At 52.3% G+C, this 15,455-nt stretch overlaps 1 protein-coding gene across 1 annotated transcript; it reads left to right on the top strand.

The window, feature by feature from the left end:
• The first annotated feature begins 275 nt into the window (after window positions 1-275).
• HPCAL4 (hippocalcin like 4) lies at window positions 276-13,132 on the top strand. The gene is made up of 4 exons (XM_003891639.4): window positions 276-676; window positions 7,088-7,257; window positions 7,526-7,741; window positions 9,043-13,132. Exons 2-4 carry the CDS (start codon window positions 7,096-7,098, stop codon window positions 9,238-9,240), a joined length of 576 nt encoding a protein of 191 aa, XP_003891688.1. The 5' UTR covers window positions 276-676; window positions 7,088-7,095; the 3' UTR covers window positions 9,241-13,132.
• Window positions 13,133-15,455: the final 2,323 nt, after the last annotated feature.

Raw genomic sequence — 15,455 nt, 5'->3', positions numbered from 1 at the left:
CACGGCGTGAAGGGAGTGGGTGCGTGGGGAGGGGGGACACAGTGGCGTGGACTGCTGACCACCCGCCTCCTCCCTCTCCCACCCAGCTCCTCCGCAGCTCCTCATTGCCCCCCTCCAATTTCAGCTGGGATATGGAGGGGGGGGTCTCATCTTGTGATTCATCCCCTCTTCCGCCCCCACCCATGCTGGGGCCCAGGAAAGGAAGCTTAGAGATTCGGCTGTGGTTCTCCCGTTTCCATAGCAACGGTGAGGTTGTTTTTGAGAATCCACTTCCATCGTCGACCCTTTTCACCCCAGACCTGTAAGCCGGGGGCTGAGCCTCAGGACAGGTGGTGCAGATGGGGGTGCAGCCCTCCCGCTTCCCGGCGACTCCGGAAAGGTCAGCGCGGGCAGGCGGGGCGCGCTCCTGCGGCCGGGCCTCGCTGGCCACCCGGTCCCCACCTGAAACCCCGCCTGCCACTCCGCTCCAGAGGAGCCAATAGCCGTGCAACCTGCCCGGGATGGGGCGGGGCTTATGCAAAACGTGTCGCCTTCGGGAGGCACATAGTGATACAAGATCTGGGAGGCGGCTCCGGCGCGGACCTCGGAGAGCACAGCTGTCGGCCCGGGAGCCAGTCTCGGTCCCCGCGGCCCGCCGAGGCTCGGAGCCATCCAGCGACCCGGCGAGCGGCCTCAGGTAATGCGAGTGGGACCGGATCCTCAAGGCAACAACCCCACCCGGCGGAGGCCCTGGCCCCCTCCCCCTCCACTCTCCCTTCCCATCCTCATGTCCTGCCCTGATTCAACTCCCCGACCTGTGGTTCCGCCTTAGGCGGCAGCAACTGAAGAACCCACCCCTGGGCAGGAGACCGCCCACCTCAGTCCAGGCCCATGGGTGCAGAGGAGGAGGCAGAGCTGCCTCCTTATCCCCAGCTCAGGTGAGAACAACCATTGCTCTGGCCCCCAACATACACGCGTGCACACACACACGCACACAGATGCACACACATACATCTGGGGGTGTGGTGGCGCTGGTGCTAGCTCCAGGCGCTGGTCACCCTCCCTTCTGTTTGGATATGGGTTGTCTGTCCAGCCCCATGGCAAACTCCCACCTCCACAGATAGCCCCTAGCCACTTTTCATCAGGGAGCCCCTGCCCCCAAAGACAGCCTCCCCCTCCACAGAGCACTGCCTTCTCCTTGTCTCCAGACACTGTCCCCACTTACCACCCCTCAAGCTGACAGAGACCACAGCATACCTGAGGGAGGGACAATGCTCCTTCCCCAGTTTTTCTCCTCACAGACAGTCTCGACAGCCTTCCTCAGTGGCCCCCAGTGCAAGGCAGAGGCCCCATATTTGGCAACTCTCATGCTGGTGGGAGGATGAACCAAGGACACCACGCCCAGCAGACCACCCATGCCCTGTCAGTCCAGTTGCTGCCAAGGCCCCAACCTCCATACCTCCTCCCTCCCCGCTCACAGCCAGGCACCAAGTCCTCTCATTCTGCCTGTCAAATATCTCTCTAATTTGTATGACTATTTGCTCCCTCTCTCCATCTTCCTGCTGCTCCGTGGGGACCCTGCCAAAGTGCCATGTGGGCTGTGTTGCTCCTGGCCCTAAAGTGGACTGTACCTGGAGGGCAGATGAGCTGGGTTCAAATCTTGCACAGCCAAAGTTTGACTTTGGCCAAGTCACTTCCCTCTCTGATCCTTCATGAAAATGGGGAGGGGTATAAGAGAGAGGGTAGACTGGGTGAGATGAACTTGAACAGCCTTCTGGTACTAAGACACCCTGGTTCTATGGCTGATTATGGAAAAACAGAACCCTGAACCAAGAGGACATTAAAGAGAGGAGGCCTGAGGGGGGCGGGGTTGGTTTAGAACTCACTGAAGGCACATTCTTTCTTACCTAAGCCTAGGTACAGGCTACCTCCTCCTACACACTCTCTAGGCCCCTTCTATTAGGAGTCCCTCCTAGACCACTAGCCCATCCTGACATGGACAGCTCCAAATTGAAGGTGACCATCAGGGCTTACTCTTTGTTTGTCATCCCCTGCCTCTCATTAAGAAGGAGAGGGAAAAGACCTGGTTGCTGCTGCTATTGCTGCTGCTTGGGGAAGAGCAAAGGGAGGAGAGGAAAGAGAAAATCTCCTGACCAGGGAGCTACTGTCACTATGGCAACCGCCTCAGCACCGGCTCCTCTGAAGCTGGGTGAGGGTGTGGGATTATTGCTTCCTTCAGTCCCTCCCATTCAAAGCCTCAGCCACCTCTCCATTCAAGCCCCACAGCCCTTAGCCCTCTTGAAGAACCCTCTGGGCATGCTGGGGCAGTGGTTTTGTGTATGGGGCAGTCTCAGCTCCTTCACAGCTGGAGGATAGCCCTCAAGAGGTAAGCAGAGGAGCCTGCCCAGGTTCAGCAGGGCCACAGCTCCAGCAGAGCATTGTCCCCAGCTGGGTTCTGGCCTTCACTTTGCTGCTGATGGGCTATAGTTAACCTTGGGTGAACCCTTCCTTTCCCTAGGTCTGGGTTCCATTGTCTCTGAAGTGGGTGTGAGAGCAGAAGAACGCAGATAAACAAAACAGCCTGACATAGATCCAGGGAGGAAGAAGGGGGTTCTGCTCCTCTTATGTAATCCACCAAGAGACATTCATTGAACATCACTGTGTCCTAGGCATTGCCACTATGTCTCCGCAGGGCAGTTCTGTGTAGGCACAGAAGGCAGGGTGGGAACCAGGGTAGGGGAGCTATAAGAGAGAAAACCCCCTGCTCTTATGGGTCCCAGACCCAGTGAGGACTAAGCAGTCACTGAGAGAAGTGAGTGCATAGGGAAAAGCACTTTTATTTCCCCCATGGGAAAAATAAACTTTTCTCACCCTTCAACCTGCTCAAAAGTGGACTGGGGCATATTGGAGGGGATCAACTCCTTGCCATTGAGCAAAAAGGTCTGGAGAGTTTTTTTTCTGACTCAGACAGGGGTTTAATGCAAAGACCTGTCTCAAGTCAGACTGCATCCTGGGATTCTACAGGACCAGGTGAGGGTCAGAGAGCTCTGAAGTCTACATGCTTGTGGGGGACTGACTCATGCCCAAAGTGCTCAGCCCAGGCTGCTGACTCTCCACTGTCCAGACTGGAAAAGGCTGATCATAAGGAAGCAGGCTTCAACCAGGCCCTGAAGACTGATTATAGCCCAGGAGAGAAGAAAGGATATTAGGGGAGAGGAAAATAGCTTAGCAAAGAGGTGAGGCGTGTCTGGCTGTGAGAAGGCTGGCTTGAGAGGAGTATTTGGTGGTGAGGTAAGCAATGAGAGCTGAGGCTAGATAGGTGGGCACTTTGAGACCAGATTCTAGAGGATTCTGGAGTTTCAGGGGACCCATGGGCATGGCTACTTCTAGCCCATATTGTACCTTTTGGGGGGAAAAAGCCATTCCCTCCTAACAGAGGAATCAAAAGAAAGGCACTTCCTGCCAGGCAGGGAAGCCCCATGGGCAAGAGCATAGTTTGACTTCAGCCCCTCGGCTGTGTCACTGGCTATGGACATAATGAAGGTACCAAGAGCATTTCAAAATAAGAGACAACAGGACTTGATGGCAAGTTAGACCTAAGGCAAAGGGAAGAGAAAAAATGAAGGTAGCTAAGATTGTGTTCCCCATACCCCAGGGATGAGGGAGAGAAGGAAGGGGCAACAGAGACAGTCTGACCATCTCTGGTTGGGAGCGAGTCTGGCTGTAGACTTGCTGGCTCAGAGGTGCTGGTGGGCACCCCTAGGGGTGACTATCTCCTGGGTATCAGAGATTGTGGCCCCAGATATTTCCACTGGGGCCAAAAGGGAGATCAGAGCTCTGATTTTCCCAGAGGGCAGATGTGGGTGGAAAAGGTCTGTGCTGAACAAGAATAGCCATGATTTGGAGATGGTGGCCTAGGCAAGTGGCACGGATTCAGCCTGAGTGCTCATCTGGGCCCTCCCACTGACCTGCTATGTAACCCTGAGCCAGTCTTCTCCTCTCTCTCAATTTCTATTTTCACTGAAATAAGGGGATGGTCTTAAAGGGCACTGCCAATTTTGACCTTCTTTTCTTAATTTCGTATTTATTTATTTATTTATTTATTTATTTTTTGAGACAGGGTCTTGCTGTGTTGCCCAGGTTGGAGTGCAGTGACTTGATCACAGCTCACTGCAGCCTCAACCTCCTGGGCTCAAGTGATCTTCCCATCTCAGCCTCTGAGCAGCTGGGACTACAGGCACATGCCACCGTGTCTGGTTAATTTTTAAATTTTATGTAGAAACGGGGTTTCATTATCTTGCCCAGGCTCAGCTTTGACCTTCTGATGATCTAGAGGGAATGAGAAGAAATAAAAGAGGAGGCATAGTCTGGGTCTGAGACCCAATAAGAACAGGGAACAGGGAGGACCCCAGGAGACAGAGAATTGTGGAGAAGGCAGCACAGAGCAGGGAGGAGAAAAGGGGTATAAGGTGAGAGCCACACAGACACTGTGACACACACAGAGAGACGTGTGCACTCTGACAGATTTGCAGCCTCAGACATTGACATGCTCCCACACACAGACCCAGCCCCTCATGCAGACTCTCAAGCACATCCTACAGAAGACAGAGGGAGAGGCTTTGCCTCCCCCCATCAGACACCTCTGCCTCTGGCTTCTCCAGCTTCCTTGACTATACCTTGAGCCTTCAGAGTCCTTTGGATTTGGGAGAGGGATGGGGCCTGCTTTCTTTTGCACATGGGTGTTCCAGAGGCATCCTTGCCTCTGGCCTCAGTGTAGCCATTTTCCGCACAGCCTCAGGTTCCTGAAGATGGCATGCTCCCCCTCCCTGGCTTTTCCTGAGGGCATACAATTCCTCATCCTGTGGGAGTGGGGAAGGATGTTGCTACCTGCACTGCTCCTTGGTCTTCCTTAGGGCCCAGTGGAGGAATCTGAGGCCCAGAGATGATCTGTAACTAGCCTGAGGTCAGCCCAGCAAAGGGGAGTGGGAAGGAATGGACCAACCTCAGATTTGCTGTTTAGTGTTTTCCCAGCAGTAATAATTAGAAGCCCACTGGCAGACATCAGGCTATGGGAGTGGAATTTTCATAAGTATCTTCTCTCAGCCCAAGGGCTTCCTCTTCCAGAGTATCTTGAGGACAGGCTACCCTGGGGTGGAAGCCTGACCCTCTTCCAAAGAGACTCTAGGCAGGTCAGAGGCACCTCCCAAGCCACGTCCTGGAAAACCCAAACTCTGCAAGGGCATTCCTCCCAGGGAGGTCAGACAGGAGGGTCCACTCTGCCTTCAAGGTCTGGCCATGCTTCCTGAGAAGACCCGTACCTCTTCAAACACTTCCCCTGATACAGCCCACATATGGGCTCACATTCCCACTGGGAAATAACTCTTGATCCTTCCCAAACCTGCTTCCCAGCAACAACACTTCTATCCACTGAGCCTCAAATCTGAGCCTCTGCCTCAACTCCTCTGTTCCTCTTACTCCCGCATCCAATCAATTGTAAAGTCCTGCCAGTGCCCTTCTTAATGTCTCAGCCCATCCATGTCTCTCCACGACCCTTACTCTGGCAGCATTGTCTCTCACCTGAACTGTGTAGCAGGCCCCTCCCTGCTCTACCTACCTGCCCCCACCAAAGGTCATCTTGCATGCTGTGGCCAAAGGAAAATTCTTTTTTTTTTTTTTTCTTTTTTGAGACAGGGCCTTTCTTTATCGCCCAGGCTGTAGTACAGTGGTGCCATCTCAGCTCACTGCAACCCCTGCCTCCCAGGCTCAAGTGATCCTCCCACCTTAGCCTCCCAAGTAGCTGGGACTATAAGGCATGCACCACCACACTCAGCAAATTTTTTTCTTTTTTTTTAGACAGAGTCTCGCTCTGTCACCCAGGCTGGAGTGCAGTGGTGCGATCTCGGCTCATGGCAAGCTCCGCCTCCGGGGTTCACGCCATTCTCCTGCCTCAGCCTCCCGAGTAGCTGGGACTACAGGTGCCGGCCACCAAGCCTGGCTAATGTTTTGTATTTTTAGTAAAGACAGGGTTTCACTGTGTTAGCCAGGATGGAGTTGATCTCCTGACCTCGTGATCTGCCTGCCTCGACTTCCCAAAGTGCTGGGATTACAGGCATGAGCCACCGCGCCTGGCCAAATTTTTAAATTTTTTGTGGAGACTAGGTCTCACTGTATTGCCTAGGCTGGTCTCAAACTCCTGGCCTCAAGCTGTCCTCTCATCTCAGCCTCCCAAAGTACTGGGATTACAGGCATGAAATACGGTGCCCGGCCTGGAAAAATTCTAAAACATATACTTTTTTTTGGGTCCCCAGTGACTCCTTCAAGACTGGGCATATCATAAGCATTCTGTAAATATTGTGGAATGAATGCAATCTTCCCAGTCCTTGCTTTAAAAAATTCCAGGAGCGTCTGTTCCCTCCAAATTTCTTGGCATGGGTTGGAGGTCCTTTGTAACCAACCATCTGCCTCTTTGACCCAGTTACAAGTTATTGAAGGTTGGCTCATGTCTGCTTCATCTCCATCACTGGCACAGGGCTTAGCACACAGTCAGTCTCAACAAATGCTCAGGGAATGAATGGATTAATGAGAAGCCAAATGTCAGTAGAGGATTTCTACTTGTACAGAGAAAAGAGGGAGAGAAGCTCCCTACTGGGGTGGCCCAAGAAAGTCTTGAGGTAGAAATTGGGAGACAGTGCCAGGGGGACACACAAGGAACCTGCCTCAGGTCCCTTCTCAGGACAGAAGCCTGCCAAGGAGGGTGGGGGCTGACTGCAGAAAGCCCAAAATGGCAAGGAGAGGAGTCAAGGCCTTAGTCTGTGGGCATGGGAGCCATGGAAGGTGTGAGCTGGAGGGGAGAGGATGAAGACTGTGGAGTGCTGCACGGTCAGTGAGAAGGAGAACTGAGACCTGGAAGGCGGGAGACCGGGGGGACCAAGAGAGGAAACCTGCCTGAATGCAGGTGTTGTGAGGGGAGAGAAGGCCCAATTATGGGGGAGTGTCACGAGGGGAAGGAACCTGCAGCCCCACCCTGTGTGTGGCAGGGGAGGGGGCAGCTGTGGCTGAGGCAGGGCCTTGCCCTGGACCCAGTCGGAGGAAGACCTCTGTCCCGCAGTCCCCGCCATGGGGAAGACCAACAGCAAGCTGGCCCCCGAGGTGCTGGAGGACCTGGTTCAGAACACTGAGTTCAGCGAGCAGGAGCTGAAGCAGTGGTACAAGGGCTTTCTGAAGGACTGCCCCAGCGGCATCCTCAACCTGGAGGAGTTCCAGCAGCTCTACATCAAGGTGGGCGGCCGGCACCTGGGGTGGCGGGAACCAGGTACCCGGGGTGGGAGAGGCAGGGCACCCCGGGGTGAGCGCAGGCGAGGCACCCGGGGTGGGAGGAGGCGAGGCAACCAGGGTGGGAGGGGAGACGAGGCACCTGGGGTGCGGGGGAGGTGAGGCACCCGGGGTGGGAGGAGGCGAGGCACCCGGGGTGCAGGGGAGGTTCCCTGGGGTGGCGGCGGGCTGGGCGGAGCTTTTGCTGCGCCCTAACCCGCCGCACTCCCCTCAGTTCTTCCCCTATGGCGACGCCTCCAAGTTCGCGCAGCACGCTTTCCGCACCTTCGACAAGAACGGCGACGGCACCATCGACTTCCGGGAGTTCATCTGCGCCCTGTCGGTCACCTCCCGCGGCAGCTTCGAGCAGAAGCTCAACTGGGCCTTTGAGATGTACGACCTGGACGGCGACGGGCGCATCACGCGCCTGGAGATGCTGGAGATCATCGAGGTGCGGGGCCGCGTGGGCGCTGCTATCCCCGAGGCCAGCGCTTCGCCGCCCCCGCCCCTGCCTCCGCGCTGCTGTCGGTCCTCGGGGCTTTCCCGATGCTTCCAAGCCTGCGATCCCGCCTCCTACCACCCCGCGGCGGACCACAGGCCCGGGCTAAATGCTTTACCCGACACTGGACGGGGGGTGGTGGTTACTGTCCCAAACCCCATTTGGCAGAGGAGGAAACGGTCGCGGGTGGCGGTTCCTGAAACCAACCCAGTTGAGTCTGACCTCATAGCAGATGTTTTTAACTCATTCTGTCAACAGGCAGGGATTGAGGGCCTGCCAGTTCCTGCTTTCATGTCTAGTAAGAAATTTTTTAAAAAATAAATGAAGGAAGACATGCGGGGTCAGGCCTTAGATGCTATGAGGAAGATACATTAAGCAAAGTGCGGGGAGACAGCGTGATGGAGAAGTGACTTTATAAAAGGTGGAAAGTTAGCAGCAGCCTGAACGGGTTGAGGCCGTTACTGCTAGATGCCTGGGGGAGAGCGTTCCATGCTGAAGGGCAATTAAGGCAGGTCGGCCTTTCTGTGCAGCGTTCAAGGAGGGGCCAGGAGGCCCGGTGGTGGGAGAGCCAGGAGAGGGAGAGAGTGACAGGAAGGTGGTCATACGGGGAGCCAGGAGCCCCATCAGTCAGGTCTCCTAGTTAGGAAACTTCCATGAAGTTGGGTTTCTGGCATGTTTCATCTACATAAATATTATTTAGTCTAAATAAAAAATGAGTTGGGGGCTGGGTGCGGTGGCTCACTCCTGTAATCCTAGCACTTTGGGAGGCTGAGGCCGGTGGATTACCTGAGGTCATGAGTTTGAGACCAACCTGGTCAACGTGGTGAAACTCCATCTGTACTAAAAATACAAAAATTAGCTGGACGTGTTGGTGCGCTCCTGTAATCCCAGCTACTCGGGAGGCTGAGGCAGGAGAATTGCTTGAACCCGGGAGGCAGAGGTTGTGGTGAACCGAGATCATGCCATTGCACTCCAGCCTGGGCAACAAGATCGAAACTCTGTCAAAAAAAAAAAAAAAAAAAAAAAAAAAGGAAAAAGAAAAGAAAAGAAAAAAGAGTTGCTCATTAAATATCCAAATCCAGTCTTAATGACCACATATACCTTCCAGTATCCTCACCACCCCCCAGTGTTCTCCTTGCCAGATCCCTTTCCTTCACCCCCTGCTTCTCAGGGCCCCTTGTAGGTGTTTGCACCTCCCCCCTTCTCAGGGCCCCTTGTGGGTGTTCACACCTCCCTCCTCCTTCCCTCACCAGGCGATCTACAAGATGGTGGGCACCGTGATCATGATGCGCATGAACCAGGACGGGCTCACGCCCCAGCAGCGTGTGGACAAGATCTTCAAGAAGATGGACCAGGATAAGGACGACCAGATTACACTGGAGGAGTTCAAGGAGGCAGCCAAGAGTGACCCATCCATTGTGTTGCTGCTGCAGTGTGACATGCAGAAGTAGAGGCTGGTGAGGGGCAGGGTCCCTGGCCAGAAGGAGCATGGCCACCTCCCAACCTGATGACCTTTCTGGCTGGCATCCCAGGAGGAGGGACACTCCAGCCCTCCTCTCTGGCCCACCCAGTCCTCTGCCCAAGCCCCTCCTCCCCTCCATCAAGATCCCTGAGGGACCACCTTACCCTGCAAAAGAGACAGGTCCTCCGGTATCCTGTCTTCTAGCCCCACCTCACACTTGGCACAGAACCAGCGTCCATTGGGCATAGGGGAGTTGGCTTTTGCCCCAGGAGTTGAGGTTAAGGAGTTGGGGGCTTGGGGTTCTGGTTCGAAATTCTCTTGATCCTGGGATTATGCTTTATAGAATGTGGTCCCACAGGCCTGTCACAGGGCCAAATTGGGTCTGTCCACTCCTGAGGCTCCAGATCCCATAAAGGTGGTCTCTTCCCCATTCCTTCTACTCTACCTGGCCCTTCCAGCCCCAGCCTTTGGAGCGTCCATTCAGTCCTTTCTTCAGCTAGTGATTATTGAGCACCTGTTCGGTGCTAAGGATATGGTCGTTTACAAGACACATCTTGTGCCCTCTGGAAGCTCATAGGGTTGTGAGGCAAACTTCCAGCTGTCAGGGTCTCAGCTGAGCAGAGGGTGCTGGAAAGCTGGTTAGTCTGGGAGGAGCTATTTCATCTTCCAGCTCAGCTCCACACAAAGCTGCAGAAGGACGAAATGAAAAGCATTTGGAAGTTGAGGAGCCACGTGAGTGAAAGTTTTAAGAAAAATGAAATTTATGTAATACTTATTTTTTTAGTACCCTTTAAAGGAGCTACAGTCATTTTATTATTTCAGGAGGTTAAAATATACTCTATATTACTTGGTTTCTTATAAAATGATTAAATGAATAGAGAACATATTAATTTTTAAGGGGAAAAAAAACTGAGAAAAAAGGGAGAAAAGACCATGAAATTTACCAGATAACACTTTTTCAGACTAAGTCCTGAGCTGCCACGCTCAGCAGTTTTTGCTGCTTCAGCTCTTCCTTTTTATTACCTTTTTCAATTCGACAAGCAACTTTCTATTACATACTTACTCAGGTTGGGTGCTGACTTCAGAGACAGGAAAAAACAAGGTTTGCAAAGAGTGAGACAAGTGTATATCCCGAATCTTGGTAGTTCGTTTCTGAATTTGGTTTAGTTTCAGAACTGGACTTGTTCCTTCACTGCCACAGAATCAGAAGGAGCTCGAAGAAAAGGCTCACCTGGCCACTGTTTAGGCACCCAGACAGAATTTATGGACCAAATGCCTAAAAATGTGCCAGGCATGCTCCGTTCGAAAGGCTTTTTCTAACCCCATATCTTAGATCTGCCAGGTAGTTCATCATCTTCCAAGTACGCTGGCTCTGCTTTCCAATGCCTGCTTTCCAATTTTGGATCCATGAGCTATACAGCTGCATGCTTCGACTGCCAGAAAAATTAATCTTGCTTCTTCATCAGGTCTTTCACTTGACTTTCTCCTGTACTTGTGATCAGAAATTAGCTTTGACGTGCAGTGACAGTTGATTTCCTCTTGAACTGCTGGTGAAAACAGTCTAGTACACAGGTGCTGTCAGCCCAGGGTAGGAGTAGGAAATGATTGCTGAGCCCGGGGTGGGGGAATTGCATCTGCAGGAAAGAGATGCAGCATGCTTCTCACTCCTGAGTGCTCATCTGTCCTGCTTCTCTGCAGGTGAAAACTCTGGGGGATGCTGATCAATAGACCTTGGTCCCAAGCTTTACTGGGCCCTTGGAGGTAGCAAGGCCACTGGGTTGCCACCCGTTTTCTATCCTCTTGCTCATGACCAGTCATACGGTGAGGCTGGGGAATTAACATCCTCAGGCAGGAACTAGCAGTTGTTTATCCAGCAATGCCTCAAGGATGTTGCTTTGCTCCTAGGAGCTGGCTATTGGGTGTGTCTTGTGCGGTCAGTCAGCATCACAGACACGCAGATGCTCACCAACCTGGCTCAGCTGTGACCTAAATCTTCTGGTGGAAAGCTTTTCACTGAGGTTCCTTCCCTGCAAACGTTGAATCTAGCCTAATTCACAACTACACAGAATTTCATGGCTTTCAAAGGCTTGCCATGTGCCCCATCTCATTCTATACTCATAGCCCATGGAGGTGGGGATTTTCATTTCTTTTCTCTAGACTTGGAAGCTGAGATTCGGAGAGGAAGCGTCCCTTGTGCAAGATCACATAGTCAGGAGGTGACACAGTGCTAAGACTTGAACCCAAGGCTCTAAGAGGATTTCTTCTTTTCAGAGTCTCTTCTCTGTCCATTTCTGTGACTGAGCTGTGCAGAAGTTGACAGCAGGGAAAGCTACATTGATTTTCATCCTTTATAGGCTTCCTGCTAAGAAGTTTCTGAGATTGTGGTCTTCCAAAAAAAAAAAAAAAAGGAGCTTGTTTGAAGTCCCCACATTTTCAAGCATCCTGTGTTCTTCCTCTGGCAGCTGTGCTAACAGCTCAGTGCTATCCTGGGAGGCCTCTGAGTCAGAACCCTCGAAGCATCCTGCATTGTCTTTACCCACCATCATCTTCCCTAAGAGAATTGTTTTTGTTTTTTCCAAGCTGGTCAGCAAATCCTACCCATGAAGGCATATTTGATTACTCCAGGCTTCTGGACACACATACACATGGGTGATTTTTGCTGGTCAGGCCCAGTATTCTCAGACAGCCCAGCAGTGTGAACACACAATGCCAGGCCAGGAACTGGGACCACCATCTCGCTGATGGGAGGAACCACAGGTGGGCCAGGTCTTGCTCCCACATACTCCTGGGTGTCCCAGGGACTGTGTGCTCAGGAGCACTGTGGTAGAGCACTGGCCCTGCCTTGAGAAGAGACACAGGTCTCCCGTCCCTGCACCAACTGAGAGAGACTTGCCACAAAGCACAAGGCTAGCAGAGATTTATGCATGACTTGCACAGACACAAAAGTATACAGACAATCAAAACATTAATATATCCAAACTCTCCTTTGAAATTCCAATCTTCTTGCAACAACTCTGTGAATTGCAAGGTCCTAGAATCTGCCTTCTCACATACTCTACCCTTGTTCATCCTTTTGGGCTAATTGATGAGCATCTTATTTCTTATCTCTAAAAATTATCAGCAAAGGCTACTTCAGATGGCCACTTTAGTCCTTTCAGCTGTAGTCAGGATTATTTAACTTACCTTTACATCAAAAGTTAAGAAAAAGCTAGTTCATAAGTAAAGGCACTAAATCCTTTCCTGACAATGACAGAGTCTCTAGAGGTAGAAATTTGCCTTGCTGCAGAGAGAGAAGGAATGGCGTGGGATGGGGGAAAGAAAAGAAAGAGAAGAGAAGAAGCTGGGGTCTCTAGGCAGGGTAGTAAGCTGACACTGTAAATATTTTTTACATAAAAATGTATTGAAGCAACAAATATTTCCTGAAGATCCACCCTGGGTGAGGCTTTGAGCTGACTTTAGAGATCACTGTGGGGTCAAGAATTTCTTACATGTTTTATTCGTCATTCTTGAAAAAAGAAATAATTCAAACCTTGCAATTAAAAAGTCTCAGAAAAATATGGAATTTTCTTTCTGAAATTTTCGGGGTGTTCTTTTTACCTTTGCCAGAGTGTGGGGGCAGGACTGGGCCTGCCAGGGTGTATAGCCCTTCCTGCTTGGTGGAGGCCAGTCAGGCCCAGTGCCTTCTAAGCAGCAGTCGAGAGGAGGCTTGGGGAACGGGGGGTCTGGGTGGCAGGGGAAGGGGCCCAGTTCCAGTGTAGCCCCCTATCCCCTCCAGATGTGCTGCTTCTGGCTGTGCCCTCAGTGACTGCCCTCACTGCTCAACCCTGTGCTGTGTGGTGTGTTTCTTTTCCCACTGACAGTGAATAAAAGGTGCGACTGTGCTGAGGGCTCCTGCTCTTCCCTAAGCTGGGACAGGATTGGGGTGGGGAGTAAGAGAAGAGGCTGGGGAGGCTCACTTAGTGAAGGGCCAAGGTCCTTGTTCTAGCAAGGACTCTGGGAACATAGCATGAGACTCACTTAAGCTAGTTCAAAGAAATGGGGGAACAGATTATAAGGGACTCTGAAGATGGAAAATCAAGAATGGCTGAACCTCAGGCTGGGTGCGGTGGCTCACACGTGTAATCCCAGCACTTTGGGAGGCCAAGGTGGGTGGATCACAAGGTTGAGATGGAGACCATCCTGGCCAACATGGTGAAACCCCATCTCTACTAAAAATACAAAAATTAGCTGGGCGTGGTGGCGCATGCCTGTAGTCCCAACTACTCAGGAGACTGAGGCAGGAGAATCACTTGAACCCAGGAGGTGGAGGTTGCAGTGAGCCGAGATTGCGCCACTGCTGTCCAGCCTGGTGACAGATCGAGACTCCGTTTCAAAAACAAACAAAAAAAGAATGGCTGAACCTCAAGAGAACTGGAGCTGGCAACTGGGCATCTTCCTTACCATCTCTGGGTCTTGCAGGCTCTCATGCCCTGGACAGTATTTGCATCCGTGCTCTTTTCCTGGGCTTCTCTTCAGACTTCTTTGGTTTTGTTGCACAAGTGGCTGAATCTCCAACTCGGTATCACGACTGACCAGTGACTGACAACTCCGCTCTGTGCCTCTTAGTTCCAGTTCACAAGCAAAAGGATCTGATTGGTTTGGCTTAGCTTTTGGCAGGATCCCTTAGGTCAGGTGTCCTCCCTTGGTCCAACCATCTGTGGCCAGACTGGACACTGATATGTGGGACCTTTGAGCAATTCCCTCAGAAGGAAGCTAATGGCAGCAGACATTGGGACTCAGTTTCCCTGTCTGCCCAGTGAAAGGCCTCACAAGAGCCCAAATGAGAGGACAGTGGCCAGTGGAAAGAAAGGCCAAGAGCCAGGGTTACAATTCGTCCAAATGGCGCCGTTTGTATGACTTAGGAAAAGACACCCCTCTGAGTGGAAGCAGTCCCGTAAGTATGCAGCTGGGCAGTGGATAGAGCCTTTGGGCTAATTAGGAAAATATCGCCCTTCCTCCTGGTGAATACAGCCCTGTCATATTAGGGTGCACAGCTTCGCAAGAGGAGCACAGCCTGCGTTTCAGCTCCTGCCTCTCCTGCTGATCCCAGGTCATTGCACAGTGTGTAAACTGTTCCACGTTGACCTGAAATATGGTCAAGAGTTGGGGTGGGAGTTGGTGGTGAAGTGTTCCTCTCAGAATGTCCCCTGACAGCCCAAGAAGCACTGTTCCCTGCAGAGAGTTGGGGGCAGTGGTGGCTGGAGCTGCCTGCCTTCTCCTGAAATGTTCAATTGCTTCTACAAGGGTTGCCTCAAGGACGCTTGGAGGTGGCCAGCTCCCTTGGCAGGAAGCAATTAGCACAGAGGAAGGAGGCTGACCTGGCCTCGGGGCAACCATGAACCTAACTAAGGAGGTGACTCAGAAGCCTGAGAACTTGGGGCTGCTATTCCCAGCTGAGGCCACGCTGGGGGATGGGAAGTCCTGTCCCCCGTCCCCCGTCTACTTTGGGCATGCAGGTCCTCTGTTGCCTTCTCCCAAAACCTACCCACTCAGGTCCCCATAATCTCTAATCCAACCAAATTAGTCCACTTCCTACTTTCAGCCTTGCCCTCTGCCCCATCTAGCTGCCACTAAGAAGCCACAGTGACCTTCCTAAAGCACAAATCTAACGATGTCAGCTCTTCAAAGGCTCCCCTTGCCCCTCTGTGTGATTTGCTCCTTAAATATCCCTTCAGGTCCTGCATGATCTGGCACCAATAGATCTCAGAAGGCCAGAAGGCTTTTTCTTCCTCTCACTTTTCCATCCTGCACCCTGCACTAAGCCATTCTGAATGGCCCCCATTTCCTAAAGGGTCTCTTATGCTTTTGTGCTGTGCACAAGCTATTGCTCCTCCCTGGGTCACCCATTCCCCTGTCTCAATTATCTCCTCCTCTGTGAAGCCCTCCCAACTCTCTAACAATTGGCCCTTCACATGTACACAGTCCCTCACAGTCAACAAACACTTCCCATGTGATCTGCTGTTGGCTGAGCCAAGCACACATTTAAGTTTCTCTTTTTTTTTTTGAGACAGAGTTTCGCTCTTGTTGCCCAGGCTGGAGTGCAATGGCATGACATCGGCTCACCGCAACCTCCGCCTCCTGGGTTCAAGCGATTCTCCTGCCTCATCCTCCCGAGTAGCTGGGATTACAGGCGTGAGCCACTATACCTGGCTAATTTTGTATTTT

Source organism: Papio anubis, chromosome 1 (genome assembly GCF_008728515.1).
Source record: "Papio anubis isolate 15944 chromosome 1, Panubis1.0, whole genome shotgun sequence".
In the NCBI taxonomy this organism is placed as follows: domain Eukaryota; kingdom Metazoa; phylum Chordata; class Mammalia; order Primates; family Cercopithecidae; genus Papio; species Papio anubis.
Note: the sequence above shows the minus strand (reverse complement) of the source record. Positions and strands in the feature narration are given on the sequence as shown.